This window comes from Schizosaccharomyces octosporus (genome assembly GCF_000150505.1).
Source record: "Schizosaccharomyces octosporus yFS286 unplaced genomic scaffold supercont6.3, whole genome shotgun sequence".
NCBI lineage: Eukaryota > Fungi > Ascomycota > Schizosaccharomycetes > Schizosaccharomycetales > Schizosaccharomycetaceae > Schizosaccharomyces > Schizosaccharomyces octosporus.
This window is the reverse complement of record NW_013185621.1, coordinates 453,223-474,864: the sequence shown is the minus strand read 5'-3', so window position 1 is coordinate 474,864 and position 21,642 is coordinate 453,223. Positions and strand designations below refer to the sequence as shown.

Sequence of the window (21,642 nt, the reverse complement as noted above, 5' to 3'; positions counted from 1 at the left end):
TCAATCGCTTTGCTTGGAAGTTATAGATGAAGTAACACATATTCACAATGAGAAGATGATACACCAAGGACCCCGTCTCAGTGAAATCATTTCATTTTAGAAAAGAAAAAGAATAAAAATCTCACTAGTAACTTCCTCGAACTATACTTTATTACAAAGGATGTCTCTGACAAATATATCATATTAACGACGGATTGTTACTTCTTATATATTCTTAGTTTGATATTACACTCGTAGATATTCAATACGTAAATTGCGTTATCCTTTTAGATTTTGTGTTTCTGTTTCATTTCATATTTTTCATATATTTCCTATTAATAGAGTAGGGAACATTGTAGTGTTCCTTGGTTGTGGTCATTTTTCAAGACTGGGTGGGAGGCTGTACTGATGTTAGATCACAAGACATTCCTATCTAGGATCGAACATCATGCATGGAAAAGCCCAAGAAACGTTGTGACTTTTGATTGATTAAATAGCAGTTTTAGTCCTCTTTATAAGTATGTCTCCGAATCTTGTGAACTTCTAGGAACAGTTTGTTTTGTCTAGGAACTGAGATTGTCCAGAACAACAAAGAGTTGTTTAGCTTAAAAAATCTCGATTTCTCAGAACTGTGTAATCAGATCGAATTTGAGAAAGTGGTTTTATTTTCTGAAAAAATTTATTATTAGTTTTCGGGAATTTTTATTTTAAATTATGGAACAGGGTGGAAGTGGATACCGTGTTGAAATTGCAAGCAATAGTCGTTCCAAGTGTAAAGGCTCCCTATGTGGTCGGTACGTTTCGAAAAACTTATAAGCCTTTCCTTCAATGAAATGGGTCTTCTTTGGTCGTCATTTACTCGGCATTGTGCGACCGTTAATATTTAGCTGTTTTATCAATGAAAGAGTACATATAGAGACAAGAAGGATTTTGCTATTTGAGACTTTGAAGTTATAAATGCAATGTAAATACTAAACAATATATAGTGCAAAAATTCCTGCGGGTGTTATACGTTTCGGTACATTCGTTGACTCTGGTAGATTTCAAAGCTGGGCTTGGAAGCATTGGGGTTGTGTCACGCCGCGAATGTTAAAAAACATAAAGAATCGGCTTGGTGAAGATGATTTGAAAAATACCATGGATGGAATTACTGCTCTTCCAGATGAATGGATCGACAAAATAATCCGGGCTGTACAAGAAGGCCACGTAGCCGCAGAAGACGAGCGAGAAAGCAGAAAATTAGGAAATGAAGCAAAGGGTAACATATCTTCTAGCAAGAAGCCAAATGAAAAAAATCCAATGGTTCCTCCAAAGATTGCTCGCAAAACAAAACGCCATCATATCACAACGAAGTCAGTTTTGAGTGATTCTGACGACGAAGCCGAATACACAAACTCCTCTGAAGAGTATGATTCAGACTAATTTTAAACTCTTTTAACTTCCATTCCTAATTGTTATGGATATAACCTTCGCACCCGCATTAATTGCTTTTTTTGGGGAAACAGATCCTGTTTAATTCTTTAACTAATTGGTTTTATAAAATCTTATGTTCAATCTTTATATGAAAAAATGCAGGTTCCCTAGCTTTTCCACTGTCTAATTTAGCAATTCATTAAGACTATGAAATGTAGACAAGATCAAAAAAGAAATCAAGCTAATAAATAAACGGTATTACAATTTTTTTAAAAAAATATATAATTCCTGTCGCATAAAGACGTATGCAGTTCAATAGTATAACCTTCCAAAATTGGCAATGTAGACTGTTTCTACGGGGTAAGTTGCGACGTTACATCAAATTTTGAAGATTACTGAATGATGCATTAAATAAATTCTTAAAAATTTAGTTTCTAAACAAGTACACTCATAGGACATCTTGATCTTCGACTTTTCCTCGCTTTCACTTCTCACCACTTACTCGCTCTCAAAAGAGAGAAACTCTTTCACTAGTACTCATTAGTCGAATAACATTGTGCTTTGAGTAGACATGCCTGTAAATAATGAAATGACTTATGATGATGAATTGCTGAACTCTCTCGCAAATAATGTATGAAGCATCAATTGTGTGCAGTTGACTAACGGATTTATTTTAGACGGAATTATCTGCTACGGACTTTATTGAACAATACTCCAAACCACTTTACAGTCTTTCAGAAAACTCTTCTAATGAATGTATGTTAGTTGTTTTCGTTTTAAGTTTATTTACTCATAAATCAAGGGTCATGTTGACTCTTGTTTATGACTTGAATGAACTAAAATTCTTTTATAAAGAATTTATTTGATTAAGCTTTACCTCATGGATATATGCTTCCTTGTTACTGTCAGTCATATTAACAGTTTGAAATAGTACTCTCTTTAGAAAATTCGATATCGTTGTTTGAAAGAGGGAACTCTACACTGACGGATTTACGATCCAAGTTCAAAGAAAGAATAAAAAAGCATGACTCAGAGTCTAAGCATATTCAGCATGATTACCAAAAGAAGTCCAACCATCTACGTGACAAGTTTTCTCAGGTGTTAGACCTCTCTAGAAACTTAAACGATAATGTGGATGATATGAAAGGAGGTCTTGTAGATGTTGGAAAGGAACTAGAGCTTGCTGAGAATCACCGAAAGAGAATTCTGGCATCTGCCGATTTAATTCAGTACTATATGGAATTCCGTTCGGGAAATTCCCAATCTCTTTCGGATCTCTTTCGAACTAATAACCATGATAAAATGCTTTTATGCGCCCAAAGAACCCGTCAACTGTTGGGGTTTGCAAATGAAGTAGATTTGCCCGGAGCTTCAGAAACACTAAACCGCATTGAAAAGTTCTCCGAATTTTTAGAAACGAGCTTTCTAAAGTTTTTCAATAATGAGTATAGAAAGCCTAATTGGAAAGGAATGGCTTCGTTTGGAACAATTTTGCAAGAATTCAACGGAGGGGCATCTGTTATTCGCGAGTTTGTTAATCAACACGAATTTTTCATAGCTGCGGATAAGCTTGAATCGCGAAAGGGATTGGAAGAGGATGATGTTTGGAACGCTCTTCAGGACCCTTTCCAACCTGTTCCGGCCTCTATCAAAAGCCTTTCTTCTCTTTTTAATGAAATATGCTCAGTCGTTGACAGAGATTGTGTTGTCATTAAACGTGTTTTTCCAAAACCAGAACTTGTCTTACAAACGCTTTGTCAAAGAATATTTGGACAGTCCATCCAAAATCGTATAGAAGAAGTTATGGAAGTTGCGCACAGTAAGACTAACTTGGCATATTTAAGATCTTTGCAAACTATTGTCTCTTCTTTACAAGAGTTATTGGTTCAATTAAAAGAAATCTTGACCCGTCGTGGATTCAATGTTTCCGACAACTCCCCTTTGATCCTTGCTTTAAATCAATATTTTGAAGATTTACTAGTCCCTTATGTGGAACCAAATGATTACCTGAGCCGTGAAAGACATTCTTTAACTTCAATGTTCTGGTTAAATGTCTATAAATTTTTAGCTGTGAATCCATTTAAGCAACGAGCCAAACCCGGCCTATTAAGATCTCTTATGAATCCTATTCAACAACCAAAGGTCCAATCAGCAGATATACAAACCCACTTTAGTGCGAAAACAGAAGGTTATTTATTGAGGATTGCCGGTATTGATAGCAGTCTGATTGACTCGGGCGCGGTCATCTCGGAAAATACGTTTTCTATTTCTGAAAACGAAGGTCATTTAGATTCAAAAAACACATATTCTTTTATCGGTTGGCATGCTGAGGCTTTGAATCGAGCCTTTCTTGTGACGTCTCAGCAAGATCTAAGTAAAATACTGTTTTCCCTAGTGAAGTTACTGGATGAATTAGTAAATAATCGGTATATAAATGAGGGATTATCGTTGGTTCATAATTATATACAACAATATGACAAGCGCACTGACTTAGATTTGAGCTTTTTGATTGACATACGCGAATGCAAAAAGATAATGGGTTTTTATTCCGCGTATATTACTTCTATAATTATACCTTCTGTTGGTTTTACTGCGTCGTCAAGGAAAGAAACGATTAATACTTTGAGCTTAGCTATCACAAATCTCGAACATCGCGTCAATAGCTTGTTTTATACTTCCGTAAAGGCTTTATGTTCAAGACTAGATCTTCTCTTGTCTCCGTATAGAAATATTTCTTATGCTATGTCAGAGGAGCAGATTGATGTATCACCAAAGCAACGTCAATCAATGACTAAGATGGTACAAACGTATCTTGATCAATTACTATCTTCTATTCAAGAACTTGATCCAAATGATCCATCCCTTTTTGCTTTGAAGAAGAAAACTGCGCTCAATCTTGCAGCCGTATTAATAGAATTTGCATTTCGGTCTAAAGTCACTCCAACTGGTGCATTGCTTTTACAAGAGTAAGTGAAATAATGTAAATTTTGTTTCAAGATACTAACAAATTTAGTGACTTGAATTTTTTTTATTCAGTTTTACAGAGTTGGGGTATCGATATCGTCAACAATAAATTCAGAACATTACAGCAGCTGCTGAGTCTTTTAATGGTCAAGTAAGTTGTTATTATTTTGACGTTACTAACAATTTCAGAACTGATGTTTTACCAGCGGTAATGCAAGACAAGCGAAAAGCTGGTTTCACCGATATGAATATTCATGAGGTTCTGCGTCTGCGCTCCGATCTTCCAGAGAATCTGCGTTTACAAACTAATAAAGAGCAGGTTTTATTCTCCACAAAGACTACTTGAAATCTTTGGCGTACTTCATACATCGAAAGATGTTTTCATATGGGGTTCTTTAACCTTGTGATAATTCATGGATTCCCTTATAATCTTTTACTATTTATTTCTTACTTTGTAGGACGTAATGATATTTGAACATACTTCTTAAATTTATTCAATGTAGGGGTAGCATTATCCTATTCAATGAGTATACGCATTATTTGCCAATCTTCTTTTCATTTGCTTTATTTTATTCACCCATTTTTATTAGAATTTTTTAAAAATAAGTTATTAGATGCTTTCAAGAAAATTTTTTGGTAAAGAAGTCAGACTACCTGCTTGCCCAACTTTAATATCATCAAGCCATGATGATACCTGAGTACCGAAAGGTTTTGCAAGATAATAGGATTTAAACAGATTAATCAGGATAGCGTCACTATATCCTAGGTCTAAAGAATTACGGATCAATTCAGCTGAAACTGAGGACGCAGGAAGAGAAACCAAACGTAACTTGGGGTATTTCTTGGTGATATTATCAGCAGGGAAAGCCTCTTTCTCTTGTTCATTGTCATAAAAATGTAAGAGGCAGTTTTGACGAGTGCAGAAAGAGTCGAGATATTCGCTAAAACTGAATTCCTTTAACTGATTCTCGATGAAGGTTTTAATAGCGTCACGCTCCATCGAACCACGATATAGTGTTGGATATTTTTGATCAGGATGTTGCAATAAAAGAGTAGGAAACTCAGTGACTTCTTCGGGATCAATACCAAGGGTACCTAGTGATATTTTATCCGGCGAACTAATACTAAATGGAAGTTTGGAAAAGTAATTTGCCAAGGTTTTGTAGGTGATTGTAGCTTTTGACTTTTCCGTAATTAAGATCACCTTTGTAACGTTGGTTCGTGAATTCATATACTTTCTCATTTGAGGATCATTTCTGATTGGGGTGATGGTAACAGGGTAATTTTGAGAAACAAATTTATACATGTTTCCATAACTTCGATCTCCTTCATAATCCGCACTGAAGACTGTAGAAGGCTGGAGCGGAGAAGGGAAGAGAAACTTAATGGTAGGAAATCCCCGGACATTATACCGCGAACATACTTTCTTGTTGCTTTCGAGATCACAATTCACTGCAGCAAAAGGAACAAGATTATGTAACTTGTTTGCCAGTTTGGAGAAGATGGGGCCTAACTTTTTACAATAGCCACACCAAGGAGCATAGAAAACAACAAATGTAGGACCATGCTGATGAACATATTTGGAGAGTGTTTTAGTACCCAATTCTACGGTGTTTGGGCCAAAGATAGAGGAGGCAGCACAGGAAAGAGAAAAGAGAAAGAAGAAGAGGAAAAGCCAAATAAAGACTTTAATATGCATGTCGAATATATAGTTTGGGTAAAAGGGGAGCAAAAATTATATCTTAGAGCTAAAAAACATAAAAGACGAAAAATGCATAAAATGATAGAACGATGCAAAGGAAAATAGGAAGGAAAGCGTGAAATAACAGAGATATGTAAAAGTGCCAAGTCTTAGGTCTTGCACGAAATGATTCGTATCAGAGTTATAGAATAAAATAAAACGGAGGAAAAAAAAAATAAAATCCGAATGGAAATCCGGTTTGAAATAGAGGAAAACTCTGTGTAGTATAGACGAAGGGGTATGGAGGAGTAATTTAAGAGAATATGCTCTACGAGTACGAAACGTAACATCAATTAACAAATTAACCAAAATAGATCATTAAAATATAATAAAGTAAAAGAAGGCTTTTCTTTTGAAAATTATAAAAAAGTGGAAAGGATTTTTAGTGACTAAGCAGCCTAAGAGAACGTGAAATTCCGTATATTGGTATTGTCAAAAGAATGAGTGTGATTAGTTTGGAAACGGTACCGAAAGAGTTTTCTTCAATTCGAAACTTTATTCAAAGGTACAACGAGCTAAACAAGTATAATCCTGTCATTGCATATTGGTGTAAGTGGATATGGTTTTCATAGAAGGGAAAGGAATTCGTCTGCGGTTTCGTTTGAAGAAGAAGAGACGAGTTGATGGAAGACCTTTCTTACAGATACGATAAAGGAAAGTGGGTGGAAAGCTAAACGTATAGGTTTGTATTGGGCAGCACAAGTGGGTTTGTCGAATTCGACTGGATTAACCAACACTTGTCGTGACTTTTTATTAAATTTAGTAGAGCGTTTAGAAACGGTAAGTCGGGAAATATGAGTGTGGAAAAGCTTATGCGATGATTAGTTACGAAAAGAGTTGAGTGAGAACGAAAATGTTCAAGATGAAGAAAGCGCAAAGGCGTATGTGAATTCGTTTGCTATGGAGGTGCTTTTGAAGGCGGAGGAAAGGAGAAAAGAAGACATGCCGGATGTGCTGGGGTATTTGGCAACCAAAGACTTTTTTGAAATTCTGAAAATCTGGGGACCTCTAGACGAACAGGTAAGGATTGGTTTGAAAGAAAGAGGGTAAATGGAAAAGGGAAGGGGAAGCTAACAAGACAGAGTCAAAAATATATCAAGTTTTGTAAAGTTCGCGCTGTGGAAAGCTCGAAGATGAGACCGTCTGCGAGAGAAGAGTCAGTGAATGGGAACAGAGATGCATCAGCATCAGTATCGAGACAATTATCAGAACCAGAGGATATGACAGTTCCATCCCCGAATACTAGGGACATGATCGAAAGAAAATCATCGAGATCTTCTGAGGTTGATGCTGAGTCGCTAGGACTACCGGACACGATGACTGGTCGACCAACCTCGAAAGCTCCTTTGGAGCAAGTTTTAGAAGAAGAGTCTCGGAAGGACGCCCAAAAGGATGCAGAAGAGTCGTTTGATATTGATCGTTTGCAAGAATCGTTGTCGAAGTTGACTGCGACAGATGATGACCGACGAGAAGAGTTGGAAAGAAAAGAAATTCCTACAGAAAGCTTGCGTGTACCATCATCTAGTCATACGAAATCTCCAAGTGAGCATGTATCATTAACTGAGCAACGGTCAGACAGTTTTGATGATTCAACCACAGCTGTCTCGGAATCTCCTAGTTTCCCAGTCAGCCAAATGCAAACAAGACCTTCCATCGGTTCCTCCACCCTTCCAACAATGAGCTCTGAAGCTTCTACTGCTCGAAACGACTTGAGCGACGTTGAACACCTCGACCGTATAGAGGCAGCAAGGGGCCATGCACGATACGCCTATAGTGCATTGGACTACGACGACTCTGCAACAGCCATCTTTCACTTGAAAAGCGCCCTGGGCTTACTTGAACCTTAGTGATGCTTAAAGCACTATGGAATGCGAAATACTACCTAGCATTGCATTCCACTGCATTTTTACTGTACTACACAGCACGGCACTACATTGCATCGCAAGACAAGAAATGCAACGCAAATTACCGAAACTTAGTGTACTCCATGCAATTCATTTCAAGACGCAACAAACCAATACAGCATCACAACGCAACGTCTTAACCTCTCACCATACTCCAAAGCGTAGCAATGTTTTGCAGTGGCGACGCGGGTGAAGATGCGGGTGTGGGTGGGGAAATGACAACCACAAAAAGGTTTGTCGCCCATTTCTTTCCCCAATAAAGAATACATGAGTTCAAACTTTAATTACTTTTTCGGATACACCCGGCGGGGAATGGTGATGAGCGCATGATTCTTTCCTCCCTTACCGCGGTCTCCGCATAAAGTAAACAAAGCTTCTTTGACGAATGGATCGTTGCGGTATACCAACGAAATTTAAGGTGCACCAGTCCCGCGAATTATGTCAGACTTTTCACCTGTTTTACTCCGCAAACAAACCTAAAGCTTATTTTTCTTAGTCTCGCCCGCCTTCATTTCTTCTCTTCCCTCCATGACGTTATAGGAGCATACGATTCAACTTGTTTAAGATTTCAGATTCGACCTATCCGGTCTCATTTGTTGAACTTTACTTTTTTTTTGAAAGAGGGATTCTTGTGTCATCACATTGTCGAGCGCTATATTTGTTGCGGTTGTTTGCCGGTTTTTTCCTCATCATCCATCCTCTCTCAGTTCTCATTCTCTCGCTTTCGTTTGTATACCCCAAGTCGAGGTTTGGTATTTCTGGAATATTCACCCATACATTGCTGGAAAGCTATTCATTGTAGCTATCGTTGTATAGAATTGTTTGGGTTTTCTTGTTTTGTTTGGACTCTTTGTTTATTTCTTCTAGTTTAGAAGAATCTATCGCTCAAATACTATTTCTGTGTGTCTGTCATTTGCAGTACTACTAGGAGACTAAAATAGGAAGCAAAGACTTTGTTTTTCTTTTTTTTTTTTCTACTATACTATACTATATTGTACTGTATTAAAGGAAAAAAAATTACTTTTTGCTTTTCTTTTTCTTATTCTTTGAAAAGGTGTTGTTGTATACATATTTGATTGATTCAACCTACCTTTTCTTCTACTGTTGTTGTTATTGTTGTTGTTGTTGTTGTTTTGTTTGTGTTTAACACACTTCCTATAAGCTTGTGTATGTAAACAAAGGACCTTAAGAGGGTTGTATTTATTGGGAATCTCCTTCTATCGTTAGCATCTTTACTAACAATACTCCCACACCCTTGTGGGTATTTAGTTTTTGTTCCAAGAAAAATATTTCAATAACTTTTGTTCATTGAATTGCTTGGATTTGTTTCTTTCCTGGTTTGGTTGTTTTTACTTGTTGTCTGTTGTCGTTCTTCTAGATACTTTTACATTGCCAACCATGCTTTCCATGCACCGTCAATCCCTTGTCAAAGGGCTTCCCAAGTGTCTTCCCAACAGACTTGCCCGTTTGGCTCCCAAGCAAGATTCTCTTTGTCGTCCTGTCAGTTGGGGTAAGCGATTTTATTCTCCTTTAGAATCCGAAAAACCCAAGGAAATGGGCTGGGAAAAGGAAACTACGACCGATCGTATTTTTACATCCCCTCAAAAGTATGCTCAAGGACGTAATATCTTTAACCGTTCTTTTACCTACGTGAAAAATTGGGCTACGGATTCTGCTGTCGTCCTTGCCGATCCAAATATTTGGAACATCTGCGCTCCCACTATTGTCAACTCTTTGGAATCCAATGGCATGAAGGTAACCAAGCTCATCTTTGGAGGTGAATCTAGTTTGAAAGAAATCCATCGTTTGCAAGCTGAATGTCCTTCTGACTCGCAAATCGTTATTGGCGTCGGTGGTGGTAAAACCATCGACACTGCCAAATACTTGGCTAACGAAATGCGTGTTCCTTGCATTGTCGCTCCTACAACTGCCTCTTCTGATGCCGCCACTGCTTCTCTTTCCGTCATTTACACTTCTGAAGGTGAATTTCAAAAGTATAGCTTTTATCCGACCAATCCTAACTTTATCATGGTCGATACCGATGTAATTGTCAAAGCACCAGTACGTTTCCTCATCAGTGGTATTGGTGATGCCCTTTCCACTTATGTTGAAACTGAAAGCATTCTCCGTTCCCACTCTCTCTCTTTTGCAGGTGGTGTCCCCACTATCGCTGGCGCTGCCATCGCTCGTGCTTGCAAAGAAACCATTGAAAAGTTTGCTGTCGCTGGTATTCTTTCTAACTTACGCGGTGTTTGCACTGAAGCTTTCGAGCACACCGTCGAAGCCAACACTTTACTTTCTGGACTTGGTTTTGAGAACGGAAACTTGGCTGCTGCTCATGCAATCCATAATGGGCTTACCACCGCTCATGGAAACATTCACCGCTTGATGCATGGAGAAAAGGTTGCTTACGGAACTTTGACTCAATTAATTTTGGAAAATCGACCTCTTGAAGAATACTACAGTATGGTCTCTTTCATGTCCAAGTGCCATCTTCCAGTAACTTTGGAAGAACTTGGCATTCCTTTTGTTACTGACGAAGAGCTCTTAATGATCGGTCGTGCTACCCTCCGTCCCGATGAGAGCATTCACAACATGTCCAAAAAATTCACGCCTCAAGATATTGCAGATGCTATCAAGGCAGTTGACTCTTACTCTAAAAAATGGCGTGAGGAGACTAACTGGTCCGAGAGATTTGAATTACCCGCTTCTCGTCACCATCCTCATGTATCTGATATCCATCCTTAAGGCATAAATAATATATACACATCCTGGAGTGAGTCTTAAAAATACTGTGGGTTTTCCTAAGGAAAATGGTGTTTGCTTACCCTTACGTTTTCAGCTAATGATGTTTTTTTTATTAATTGTCAATCCCCTCTAATAATGAAAATAAAGATGACTAGCTTTCCATTCTTTCTTTTTTTTTCTGCCTTTTTTCCTTCATTTATTTATTTTCACAAAAAATTCAGAAATGAACCCCTAACCTTTTGAACTCTCCCACTCCCCGTAAATGTTTTGCTAATACTAACTTGTTGCGCTATTTAATTTGTAATGTTTCGGGAAGTTTTTACTTTTTGCATTACTACTGACGTTCATTTTTATATTCCGTTTCAAGTTTAATGAATAGCCACGACTGCTTTTTTTATATACTAAATACTAATGAATCTGCTCGTTTTTATATCACTTATCTTCAATAACGATGATACAAAACCTTGTTATTTATTTTGCTTTTGTTTTATGGGATGTTGCTTATACTCAAATCTATTCCGAATTGAGTCTCTACCACCTGAGTGTATCCGCTTTCTTGTAATTATCCATGCAAGACCTGGGAATAGACATCCTTTTTTCATAATGGGGTTTTAATACATAGACGACGACCTGCATATAGGAACTTGTCAAATAAAAATCTTTTATTTACTCATATACTTGTACTAAACAATAGTCAATTCGCAATTCGATTCAATTGTACTAGCAATCCATGATGGCCATGCATACAAAGTGACCCAAGTAAAAACTGCTAATTATAGTAGTACGTGAATGAAAAAGTCTCCGATCAAACATTGAAATTTCAGATTCCTTCCCACCTTGTTGTATGTACCCTTAACCTTTTATCATCATACGCAATATAATATTGAATTATTTTATTTGTATAATATATATAATCTATTGTTTTAAAAGATTGAGGTATCGTTCGTTGACAAGTAACAACTTGTTTGAAATAACGAGCGCTTACGAATTTGCGAGACTTGGGTGTAGGCAAACAGAGGTTGTCAACTGCATTTCACAAAATATTGGAATTGGGGGATTAAAATGGTAAAATTAAAGATTCGAACGGGTCCTCCTCCTCCGGCGCCGCCGGAAGAGCCGAAACCACAAATTCCAGCGAGTGGAGTTCCAACGGCAATTCCAAAAATCAAAATTAAAGCGCGAGAGCCCAAAGGCCCGCGATTAACAAAAATTCGTTTAAAACGTGTTCGCGAACCAGGTTTGGGTTATGATTCAGAAGCATCGGATCGAGAAGAAGACCCTTACATTGAAGAGCAAATCATTCTTCGAATGATGCCAGGCGAAGATTGTGAATATGTACGAAAGGCTATAGAAAATCGCGAAATAGGGAAAGGAGCTGATGTGTGGGTTAAGTTTAAAGGTAAGGGAATACTGCTTTTGTACGTGGAGGGATGATTATGCTAATTTGATTGTTTTTAGATCAACGACGTGCTGTTGTTCATGTCAACGGACACTTGTATGGAGCTAAATTAGTAGATTTGCCTTGCATTATAGAATCAAACAAGTCTTTCGACAAAAAAGTGATCTTCAAAGCAGCGGATGTCTGTCAGATGCTTTTAGTCACAGGTCGCATAGACCATGAAAATGATGTACTGAGTACCCATTTAAAACAATCCGACTATGTATATCCTCACGGTCTTACAACTCCAATGCATTGGGTTCGTCAAAAACGATTCCGTAAACGCGTTTCCAATCGTACAATAGAAGCTGTCGAAAATGAAGTAGATAGACTGCTGACAATGGACGAAAGAGCCGTTAGCACATCAAGTGAACTTGTTGACAGCTCTGTGTTAGCTAGAGATTCTAGTGTTGCATTATCAGAGGATATTTCATTTGACACAATGCAATCAGCCGGTGTCGGTGTAGGTGACCAAGACCAGCGGATATCTGGTGACATGTTTGATGGAATGGACGAAGATGATTTGGCTGGTCAAATCGAACAAGGAATGCTTGAGCTTAGCCAGGATACAAGAGAGTCGACCGCAGAGCCACAACTTGCTGGAGAGGAATCAGTTAGCGATGAGGAGGACGAAGACGAGGAAGAGGAAGAAGATAATGAAGGTTTGTGTCTTTACTTATATTTTTTCAACAATAACTTTTTACTAACGAATATTTAGCTGATGACGAAACACGCGAAAGCAAGCGACAAACAAGATTGGTGCGTGAATTCATTTCCGAATTGGAGACTTCTATTCAAAAACGTAAAAAAGATGCGGAAGAGGCCACGAATCCCATTTTACGGAATCGTTTTCTTGCCGATGTCAATCGCATGGTGACGGAGTTAGAATTGAAGCGCACCCAATTAGTTGAAAACGATGAGCAAAATGAATAATTTTGCTATGAAACTCTTGTTTTTACTCAAAAGTTTCTTTTCGTCTCTTCTCTCCTTTTAAAAGATGTGCGTATCGTGTATGTTAATGAACTTATTTTGATGATTAACACTATGTACTATATCCTATGGAAACATATAATAAGGAAAAAAAGAAAGAAGAAAATATTAGAGATATTATTAAAATAGCTCGAACAAATATGAAGATAGTTTAACTATTCTTTGAATGGTTGGAAACAAAACTTCGTTTAAGAATTCCTGTTAAAGCATTCCATATTGAAAATACAATTAAGTTTAAACATGTAATCGAATTTTCATACATATGTTTATATTAACATTTGTTGTCTTTTCGACTTACTACTCTCATCACCGTTCGTTTTCCTGAATCATAAACAAACTACTAAAATCCAGACCCTCACTGGAATTCTCTTTAAAGCATGATAAAATGGAGAAATAAATGGATTCAGGTTTGCTCTTTGAAATTTATCCATAATTATAGGAAATTTACCTGGTGTCATGTTTTAAACAAATCGCCAAAAGCAAAAGGTGTACAATTGCTTCAAGGCGCTTTGGGGCCTCCATTGGAATTGATTCAGCCAAAAGAAAAAAACGAATTACCTCCGTTATTGAAGGAAGTTAAGATTCAACAAAAAAAATTTGCCGATTGTGTTCTACTAACAAGAGTCGGTAATTTCTACGAATTGTACTTTGATCAAGCAGAGGATTTAGGACCCGTATTAAATTTAAGAGTTTCCAAAAAGAAAACTTCCCATTATGAAGTTTCCATGGCAGGATTTCCTTTCTTCAAACTTGATAGGTATCTCAAAGTTTTAGTTGAAGATTTGAAAAAATGCGTTGCATTAAGTGAAGAAGCTGTTCGCCCGGCTGATGACTTTTCTTCAAAAAATATGTACACGCGCTTTGTTACGCGCGTAATAACTCCTGGGACTCTCATTGATGAAAACTTTATGGACCCTTTTCAGAGTAATTACGTTATGTCTATTATCTCTCAGGATGTCGTGGATAATGTCAACGAAAGAGGAGCGATTCATGATCGCTTAGATGAACGAAATAACAATATTCATATTGGACTATCGTGGTTGGATTTGTCAACAGGTGAATTTTTCTCCCAAACCAGTGACAGTCAACGTTTAGCAGGTGATTTAGCACGTATCCAGCCGAAAGAAATTGTTTTGGATAGTCGACTGCAGGTCACGAATGCTCACTCTGTTCTGAACAGCATCGATCAAAATATTTATTTCGTATCTTACACTCACATGCAAGATTGGAGTTTTCAGCAATGGTCTTCTTATTTAGAAAAAGAAGTTGACTATTCGTATGCTGAAAATTGCTCTGATATTGAAAGAAAAGCTGGTTCTACTTTGTTGTCATATGTTTCTGATCGTTTGGTCAATTCGCATACGAATCTTCGCCCTCCAGTTCATGTTTCTTTGAGGAATTCCATGCTAATAGATGCTTCGGCTATGAAAGGTCTCGAAATAAGATCATCCCTGCAGGAGAATCGCCATACCGGCAGTCTACTACATGCAATAAAGAGATCTGTAACTAAATCCGGTACTCGTCTGTTAACTCAACGATTATGCTCTCCTTCTACTGACATTGCCGAGATTAATAGAAGACTTGATTTGGTAGAAGTTTGCATTCACCACGATCAACTTCGAACAGAAATCAGACATTTACTTAAACGATCGAATGACACACATCGAATACTTCAGCGGCTTTTGATGCGCCGAGGAAATGCTTATGATTTACTAGGACTTTCCAATAATTTCTCTATAATAAAATGTATAGAAAGTCTTCTTACTGAAGCAAATTCTAAAACACTAAAGCCCTTGTTAAATGCTTTTCATCGACATGAGGGTTTAGCTTCTCTCATTTCCGAAGCTTTAAATGAAGGAGCTTTGGTACAAAAACGAGATGAAGAAGAAAAAGAAGCCGAGGATATTGCTGCCGAGTCAACCAATTTGTCTGAATCTGAGTTAGTTATCGCTGGTGCCAAGAAACGGATACCTGTTTCTGAAAATGTTTTCAAACAAAACTTTTTTGATATTTGGATTATTAAACCTACGTTCAATGAAACACTTAAAAGGTTGCATAAGCGCATCGAACGCCTACTGCTTTCTTACGAAAATCTACAAAATATATTGAATAAGAAATTTGAAAGCAAAGCAACTTTACGAAAGAATCCTTCAAAGTTATATTATGTGCACATTAAGGCCTCCAATAACCTTATGTTAAAGGAGTTCATGTCCATTTTTCCAAAGGCTACGGTGTTCTCTACAACCAAAACTACAGCTAATGTTCAGTTACCTGAGTGGTCCTCTCTTGGTTTAGAGCTTGAAAGCACTAAATCGTTCATCCATCAAGAAGAAGCACGTGTCCTCCAAATAATTATTGATACGGTGTTAGCAGAACACGGAAAGTTACGGGATACTGCCAATTTGTTGGATGAGCTTGATATATCTACAGCTTTCGCTGATTTAGCTATTGAATGTGAATTTTCACGACCAGTTTTGAATAACTCTTTATCACATACAATAATCCAAGGTCGTCATCCTATCGTTGAAAAGGGTCTTAAGAACAAACTGCTTCAGTTTACACCTAATGATTGCTTAGTGGGAAATTCCGGTAAAAACATTTGGCTTTTGACGGGCCCTAATATGGCAGGAAAAAGCACTTTTTTGAGACAAAATGCAGTTATATCTATATTGGCACAAATGGGTAGTTTTGTACCGGCAAGCTACGCGGAAATAGGTATAGTAGATCAAATATTTAGCAGAATTGGGTCTGCAGATAATCTCTACCATCAACAGTCAACCTTCATGGTCGAGATGATGGAAACCGCATTCATTTTAAAGAATGCAACAAAGCGATCTTTTGTCATAATGGATGAAGTGGGACGTGGAACTACTGCCAGAGATGGTTTGGCAATAGCTTATGGGTGCTTGAAGTATTTATGTGATGTTAATAAGGCACGAACGTTGTTTGCTACGCATGCACATGAGCTGGCAGAGAAGTTCAGATCATACAAAAATTTCAAATGCTATTGTACTGATATCATTGTCGACGAGGTAAGGTTTTTATGTATAATTGATAGGATTGGAAGTTAACTCACTAGAAAACCAATACGTTCACCTTTGACTATAAGATACGAGAGGGTGTTAATATGAGATCTCACGGATTAAGAATAGCTGAAGTAGCAGGTAAGCTTTTTGATTCGGTATGAAAGTCTACGAACTAACAATTTACAGGTCTTCCAAGGGAAGTATTGGAGGCAGCTAATGAACTTCTTCAACAGACCGCAAGTTCGTAAATTCCATCGTTTCTTGGCCTTATGCTTGTAATTATATATATATATATATTTATACATTATCACTTTACGAATCTTAAAATGAAGGAATGCCTTCTATTTAGAATATTGTCTAGTATCAAAAAATCCAACGTTCATATCTCCTATGCGTTTTATCTACTACTAATCGTAACATTCAATGCTTATGTAAAATTCAAAAAACCTATTCGTCCATTTTTAACGCAGAAATCAAAAATTGCTAAGCAGGTAACCATGAAAGTGCATTAACAACTAGGAAGTAATCAAAAAGAAACTGTAAAAGACATAACTTTAAATAATAAAAGAAAAAGGAGAGATGGGAGACCAGGAGCTCTCCAACTGACGCCCCTGATATTTTCTAATGGTTCGAATGTAAGTTTATGCTCATGAAGTTACCAAAAACCAGTTTATTCTTTTTTGCTGTCTTTTGGTTTAGCAGGTGCAGAGGAACCACCACCAGCATCCTTGATCTTGTTTGCAACATCAGGATTTTCGGCTTCTTCTTCGATGAGTTCTTCTTGTTCTCTCAAAATTTCAAGACGTTGCTTATTCGAGATTTCTTCGCTGGGCATATCGACGACAGTTTCGTGGTAGAGTTCGTCAGGAATTGAAGCAAGTGTATCCTGTAAAGCATCCCAACGAGATTCATAAGTACCTTCGTGGTATCCATAAGAGAAAGCGTTGGAGAGCATCAAAATAACAGATGGAATTCCATGCTTGATACGCATTTCCAACCATACAGACATTTCGTCCTTGAGCTTAGCAGGAGAAAGTCCTTGAGAACGGATACCACGAGAGTTGCAAGCATTGAAGAGTTCGGGAACAGACAAGGAATTAATACCCTCAATATAGATGGCACGATCATCTCGGCGAATTTGACGCATTCTAGAGCGAATGTTGTAACGAAGCAATGGATCAGTACCAAAAGCATTCAAATTCATGTATCTGCAAAGAGCAATTAATTGGGCACGAGATAAGTTGTCAAGAGTAATGTCATCCTTGAAATATTGACAAACATTAATTAACTCTTCACGGGAAGGAGATTGACCGCTAGTACGAACTTTTAGGAAGAAATCACGGAATTCCTTAGATTTGCTGGTTTCGTCAGAGAAGGTGAATTTACCAGATTTAATAGTATCCCGAAGCACTCCGGAAACGTCGGAACGCACTTTACGGAGCTTTTCCTTCTTCGCTTGTTTATCTTTAGGGTCCTCAAAAGTACTGGGAAGAAGGTTGGGGAACAGTTTGACAGCTATAGGTAAAAGCAATTCAGCAAAGGGAACAATAACGAACATCGAGAACGGAACAAGGCGACCAATATCTTTGAGAGTTCGAGTCAATTGACGGCTTTCACGTCTGGTCATTTCGTAACCAACTGCCATTTTGTAGACAAGTTTTGAGGAGATTTTAATTTCAACACCAAGAAGCTTGGTTCCATCCCAAAAGTGTAAAACACCCCCCTTTAGCCGCTGCCACATGGAAGGTTTTTTTGCTGGAGTCACAGGCTTTTGTTCAGGTTTAGGAGGTTCTGCGGCACTCCGTTTCTGGGATTCTCCAGGTGCCTGAGTTGAGTACCTCATAGGGAACCCATACTTCATACCAAAATATGCACTCTTCAACATGGGGCTCGAAAGTGATGAGGTCCTTTTATTTACAGACCTAACCGGAACATGTCCATACGTTCTGATAGGTATCATATGTTGTAGAAAGGGTGTACATCTCGGCACGTTTCTCAATTGAGAACCTAAACATTGTTAAAATTCATCCATGCTTGCTAATTAAGAGTAATAGTTTTACCTCTAATCAAAGGTCTCATCAAAACCTGGTTTTTCAGCATTATGCCCTGTTTGATATGTGCTTTCGGATCGTTTTACGTCTTGATTATCTTTTAATTATGACTTAATTACGTAGCTTAACGAGTCAGTAACGCCATTTACAATACTATCTACGGTTTGATACGGTATAGTCATACAGTGAACAAAATTTTAGACCACACAATCCTTTTCTATAAGCAAACAACTCATCTTGGAAGGATTAGAGGTCAATCAAAGATGTCTCAATGAAACAAACCACCGCGACATCAAATTAAATATCTCTCTTATTATAATAAATCAAATTTATTCAACAAATCAATATTCTATTAGAAGAATAGCAGGATGTATTTACTGGGTTTAAGTGATCCCAAAAAATGGCCGGTCTCAAAATGATCGATTTGTCCAATAGACCCATGTCTTGTTGAACTCCCAACTAATTAGGAGTGAGTGTACTTTGAAAAATTCGTGGGAAATTTTTTCGCGTTGACTTCAGTTGGCTCTCCTCCATACACCAAGTTTAGGACAGGACATACACCTCAAGGCAACAGCTTACTCTCTATCAGGTAGTTAGTCAGTCATAGAAAAATGATTTCGCAACTCAGTATATGCAACACGAAATTTCTAAAATAATACTTACCCATTCATTCTTAAGCTTCCAATTCGATGCAGTAGCGCCACGATGGTCGTGACGTTTTAAGCGTATTCTGCTGCTGCATGTCAATTTTTATATACATCTACAATCATCTAATGTGTAGATTTTGTGAACGAATACAAGGCTTACAAATTTTACAAATATTACACGCTTTGCTTGCTATTTAAATCGACATTTTGACGGATAATTTTATTAGAAAAAGTAAAACATAATTTAATATTAATTCTTACAGACGTGTCATTAGTCACTGAACAAAAAAAAAAAAAAAAAAAGGGAAAACACAGACAGATTACCAAGAGTATTTTATGAGCAGAGCAGGCAAATGAATGATGTACATATTCAAAACAAACAAGTATGACGGTTGGTAATATCTCATCGAGTAATTAACAGGAAGAGGTACTAAAAGTAATGAAAAAAAAAAAGAGCGTTATCACTTAAAAGAATGTGGTAGGAGGAAAAATAATATGAAAGAGTGAATTAAAGATAGAAACAAAACTAGAAATTCGTGAACCAGCATATAACAAAGGTAAGAAAAATTGGTTGAATATGATATACGCAATTAACGAGCGGATTCCAACTTTGAAGCCCAGGATTCTAATACTTCGCGGATATATTTCAAACGCGACCGTAAATCCTCAGTAAACCAGCATGCTTCTTCCAATGTAAATACCATTTTCTCTTTTTCTTTGTCTAATACCATTATTCCCTGCACACCAGGTGAAACGACAACTTTGACATGGTCAACAAAATTAAACTAAACACTTGTTAGCAAGGATATTCTTCCTACTTTTCTAGCGAATGCTATTTTCTTACCTGGTAAGTTCCGTTACTTAGTCGAAACATAATTGCTTGACGAGTTCTGAGATAGTTGTGCATGAAAACCATAGAACCGGCATTTTTTATGTCAATATCGTCAAGTGTTTCATCCTGTACTGCCCGTGATAAATTTTGTACCATATAGCTCTTAAAATGTTTAAGAAGATATATTTTGTTTTTAAGAGCATCGGGGACTTTGCTCGTCGAAAACACTGTATGTTTTGCTTCTGAATTCTTCTGATGAGTTATGTATTCAATCACGTTCTCATCTGCAGAGAATACTAGTGAGGTTTGGTCGTTGAAATGTACGCCAACCGACTCATTTGATAGCTGATATCCTAGACCGTATTTGTTGGAATAATCAACCCATTTTGTGATGAAAAGGATATTTTTCGCTGTCATGGGTTCCTGACTTGAAGCCACGGGTCTTGACTCGAGTCCCATCCCAATCTTTAGAGCTGTCTTTTTGATGTTGATCCATACTATGTTGTCCGACAAGTTTGCAATAGAAACGGAACCTGAACGCGCCTCATAATCTGTAGTTCCAGAGCGTGAAAGTTTGGATTTCGGGACGGAACGAGACTCTTCTTTTAGTGCTTTTACTCTTGAAGGAAGTGTTTCTTCGGTTGTTTTACGAGCTGCTTCAAAAATTGAAGATAACTTTGTAGAACTTGGCTTCGTTTCTGGTCCAATCTTCATAACTGGATTTACCCGATCTCGAGGACTTAAAACACTAGGAAGAATATGTTCGTCATCTCCCTCATCTGTTTTTAATGCATAAGGTTTATTCTTTTCAATTCCGGCTGATTTGCCAAAACCGACGCCAGCTGCCGATGCTACATAATCCAAGTTCCTTTGAAAGCTCGACCGGGATTGCGTAGAGGGCCATACGGGCTGTGTAGATAAAATATCATCAGGCAACGAGGAGGCCATGTAGCCTGAGTGGAAAAAACCATGATTTGCTATATCATCTACGCTTGGACGAACAGAGGGATCCTGCGTCAACAAAGAAGCGATTAGATTCTTGGCTTCCGATGAAATAGGGATATTGGAAGGAAAACTATACGAATTTGCCTTGATTTTTTTATAAATAGTCTTTACCTCCTTGTCCTGAAAAGGAGGTTTTCCCACTAGGAGAGCATACATTACCACACCAGCACTCCAAAGGTCTACTTCAAATGAATGCCCTTCTTTAGAATTAAATAAAATTTCAGGTGCAATATAATTAGGAGTACCACATATTGTCATTTTTCGTTCCTCATCGTCCATAAGCAAGGCAGCTAATCCAAAATCACCAATTTTAACGTTATTGCTCTCGTCTAACATTATGTTTCCAAGCTTCAAATCCCGATGAATGACTCTTTTGTTGTGCATATATTTTAATGCTCCCAAAATCTGAAGCATAAGGAATCGTACTTCCGGTTCCGTGAGCAATTTTCTTTTTCGTAACAATTCCATCAATGACTTGTGCTCACAAAGCTCCAAAACTAAGTAGACATTGGTTTTATCTTCAAAACAGTCAATAAGCCCGACCACATTTGGGTGACTCATTGACTGATGCACTTTGATTTCTCCAAAAAGCTTCTGCCGAGTTTTATCATTCTGTAAGGATGCTTTAGCTATAACTTTTGCTGCATATATATTCCCGTTGTCGTCTCTCACTCGAAAGCATCTAGCAAATCCTCCCTCTCCTATACAATCATAGCGGGTATACAGGATTTTTTTTTTACTATTTGCAATGTTCGTAGGAGGAGTGTAGCAAAGACGAGAAGGCTTTGTCTTCTTTTTTGGAGTTATAGCAGTTTTTGGCTCTTTTACTGCGACACTAGCCATTTGAGATTTTGTCTCTTGACAAACTCCTAAGGGTACCGCGACAACGTAAACAAAGTGGTTA

The 21,642-nt window shown here is 37.6% G+C and overlaps 9 protein-coding genes across 9 annotated transcripts; 6 read left to right on the top strand and 3 right to left on the bottom strand.

Moving 5' to 3' along the window:
• The first annotated feature begins 247 nt into the window (after positions 1–247).
• SOCG_04346 (uncharacterized protein) lies at positions 248–1,609 on the top strand. The gene is made up of 2 exons (XM_013165188.1): positions 248–773; positions 966–1,609. Exons 1-2 carry the CDS (start codon positions 694–696, stop codon positions 1,399–1,401), a joined length of 516 nt encoding a protein of 171 aa, XP_013020642.1. The 5' UTR covers positions 248–693; the 3' UTR covers positions 1,402–1,609.
• On the top strand, positions 1,545–4,845 carry SOCG_04347 (exocyst complex subunit Sec10). Its single transcript, XM_013165189.1, has 5 exons — positions 1,545–2,023; positions 2,070–2,148; positions 2,324–4,358; positions 4,406–4,507; positions 4,546–4,845. Exons 1-5 carry the CDS (start codon positions 1,964–1,966, stop codon positions 4,700–4,702), a joined length of 2,433 nt encoding a protein of 810 aa, XP_013020643.1. The 5' UTR covers positions 1,545–1,963; the 3' UTR covers positions 4,703–4,845.
• On the bottom strand, positions 4,782–6,310 carry SOCG_04348 (thioredoxin family protein). Its single transcript, XM_013165190.1, has one exon. It carries the CDS (start codon positions 6,053–6,055, stop codon positions 4,967–4,969), a length of 1,089 nt encoding a protein of 362 aa, XP_013020644.1. The 5' UTR covers positions 6,056–6,310; the 3' UTR covers positions 4,782–4,966.
• A 227-nt stretch (positions 6,311–6,537) lies between these two features.
• SOCG_04349 (endosomal sorting protein) lies at positions 6,538–7,944 on the top strand (the record flags this gene model as incomplete). Its single annotated transcript, XM_013165191.1, has 3 exons — positions 6,538–6,646; positions 6,780–6,877; positions 7,198–7,944. 3 exons carry the CDS (start codon positions 6,538–6,540, stop codon positions 7,942–7,944), a joined length of 954 nt encoding a protein of 317 aa, XP_013020645.1.
• Positions 7,945–9,399: 1,455 nt separating this feature from the next.
• Positions 9,400–10,749, top strand: SOCG_04350 (glycerol dehydrogenase Gld1; the record flags this gene model as incomplete). Its single annotated transcript, XM_013165192.1, has 1 exon — positions 9,400–10,749. The coding sequence occupies one exon, from the start codon at positions 9,400–9,402 to the stop codon at positions 10,747–10,749; it is 1,350 nt and encodes a 449-aa protein (XP_013020646.1).
• A 944-nt stretch (positions 10,750–11,693) lies between these two features.
• On the top strand, positions 11,694–13,532 carry SOCG_04351 (transcription factor TFIID complex subunit Taf7). Its single transcript, XM_013165193.1, has 3 exons — positions 11,694–12,148; positions 12,208–12,849; positions 12,906–13,532. The coding sequence occupies exons 1-3, from the start codon at positions 11,812–11,814 to the stop codon at positions 13,118–13,120; spliced, it is 1,194 nt and encodes a 397-aa protein (XP_013020647.1). The 5' UTR covers positions 11,694–11,811; the 3' UTR covers positions 13,121–13,532.
• SOCG_04352 (MutS protein 1) lies at positions 13,474–16,592 on the top strand. The gene is made up of 3 exons (XM_013165194.1): positions 13,474–16,209; positions 16,257–16,341; positions 16,390–16,592. The coding sequence occupies exons 1-3, from the start codon at positions 13,555–13,557 to the stop codon at positions 16,449–16,451; spliced, it is 2,802 nt and encodes a 933-aa protein (XP_013020648.1). The 5' UTR covers positions 13,474–13,554; the 3' UTR covers positions 16,452–16,592.
• Positions 16,451–18,398, bottom strand: SOCG_04353 (inner membrane protein). Its single transcript, XM_013165195.1, has 2 exons — positions 18,264–18,398; positions 16,451–18,210 (listed from the first exon to the last, which is right to left on the bottom strand). Exons 1-2 carry the CDS (start codon positions 18,301–18,303, stop codon positions 16,874–16,876), a joined length of 1,377 nt encoding a protein of 458 aa, XP_013020649.1. The 5' UTR covers positions 18,304–18,398; the 3' UTR covers positions 16,451–16,873.
• A 690-nt stretch (positions 18,399–19,088) lies between these two features.
• SOCG_04354 (PLK protein kinase Plo1) lies at positions 19,089–21,639 on the bottom strand. The gene is made up of 2 exons (XM_013165196.1): positions 19,746–21,639; positions 19,089–19,686 (listed from the first exon to the last, which is right to left on the bottom strand). Exons 1-2 carry the CDS (start codon positions 21,579–21,581, stop codon positions 19,492–19,494), a joined length of 2,031 nt encoding a protein of 676 aa, XP_013020650.1. The 5' UTR covers positions 21,582–21,639; the 3' UTR covers positions 19,089–19,491.
• Positions 21,640–21,642: the final 3 nt, after the last annotated feature.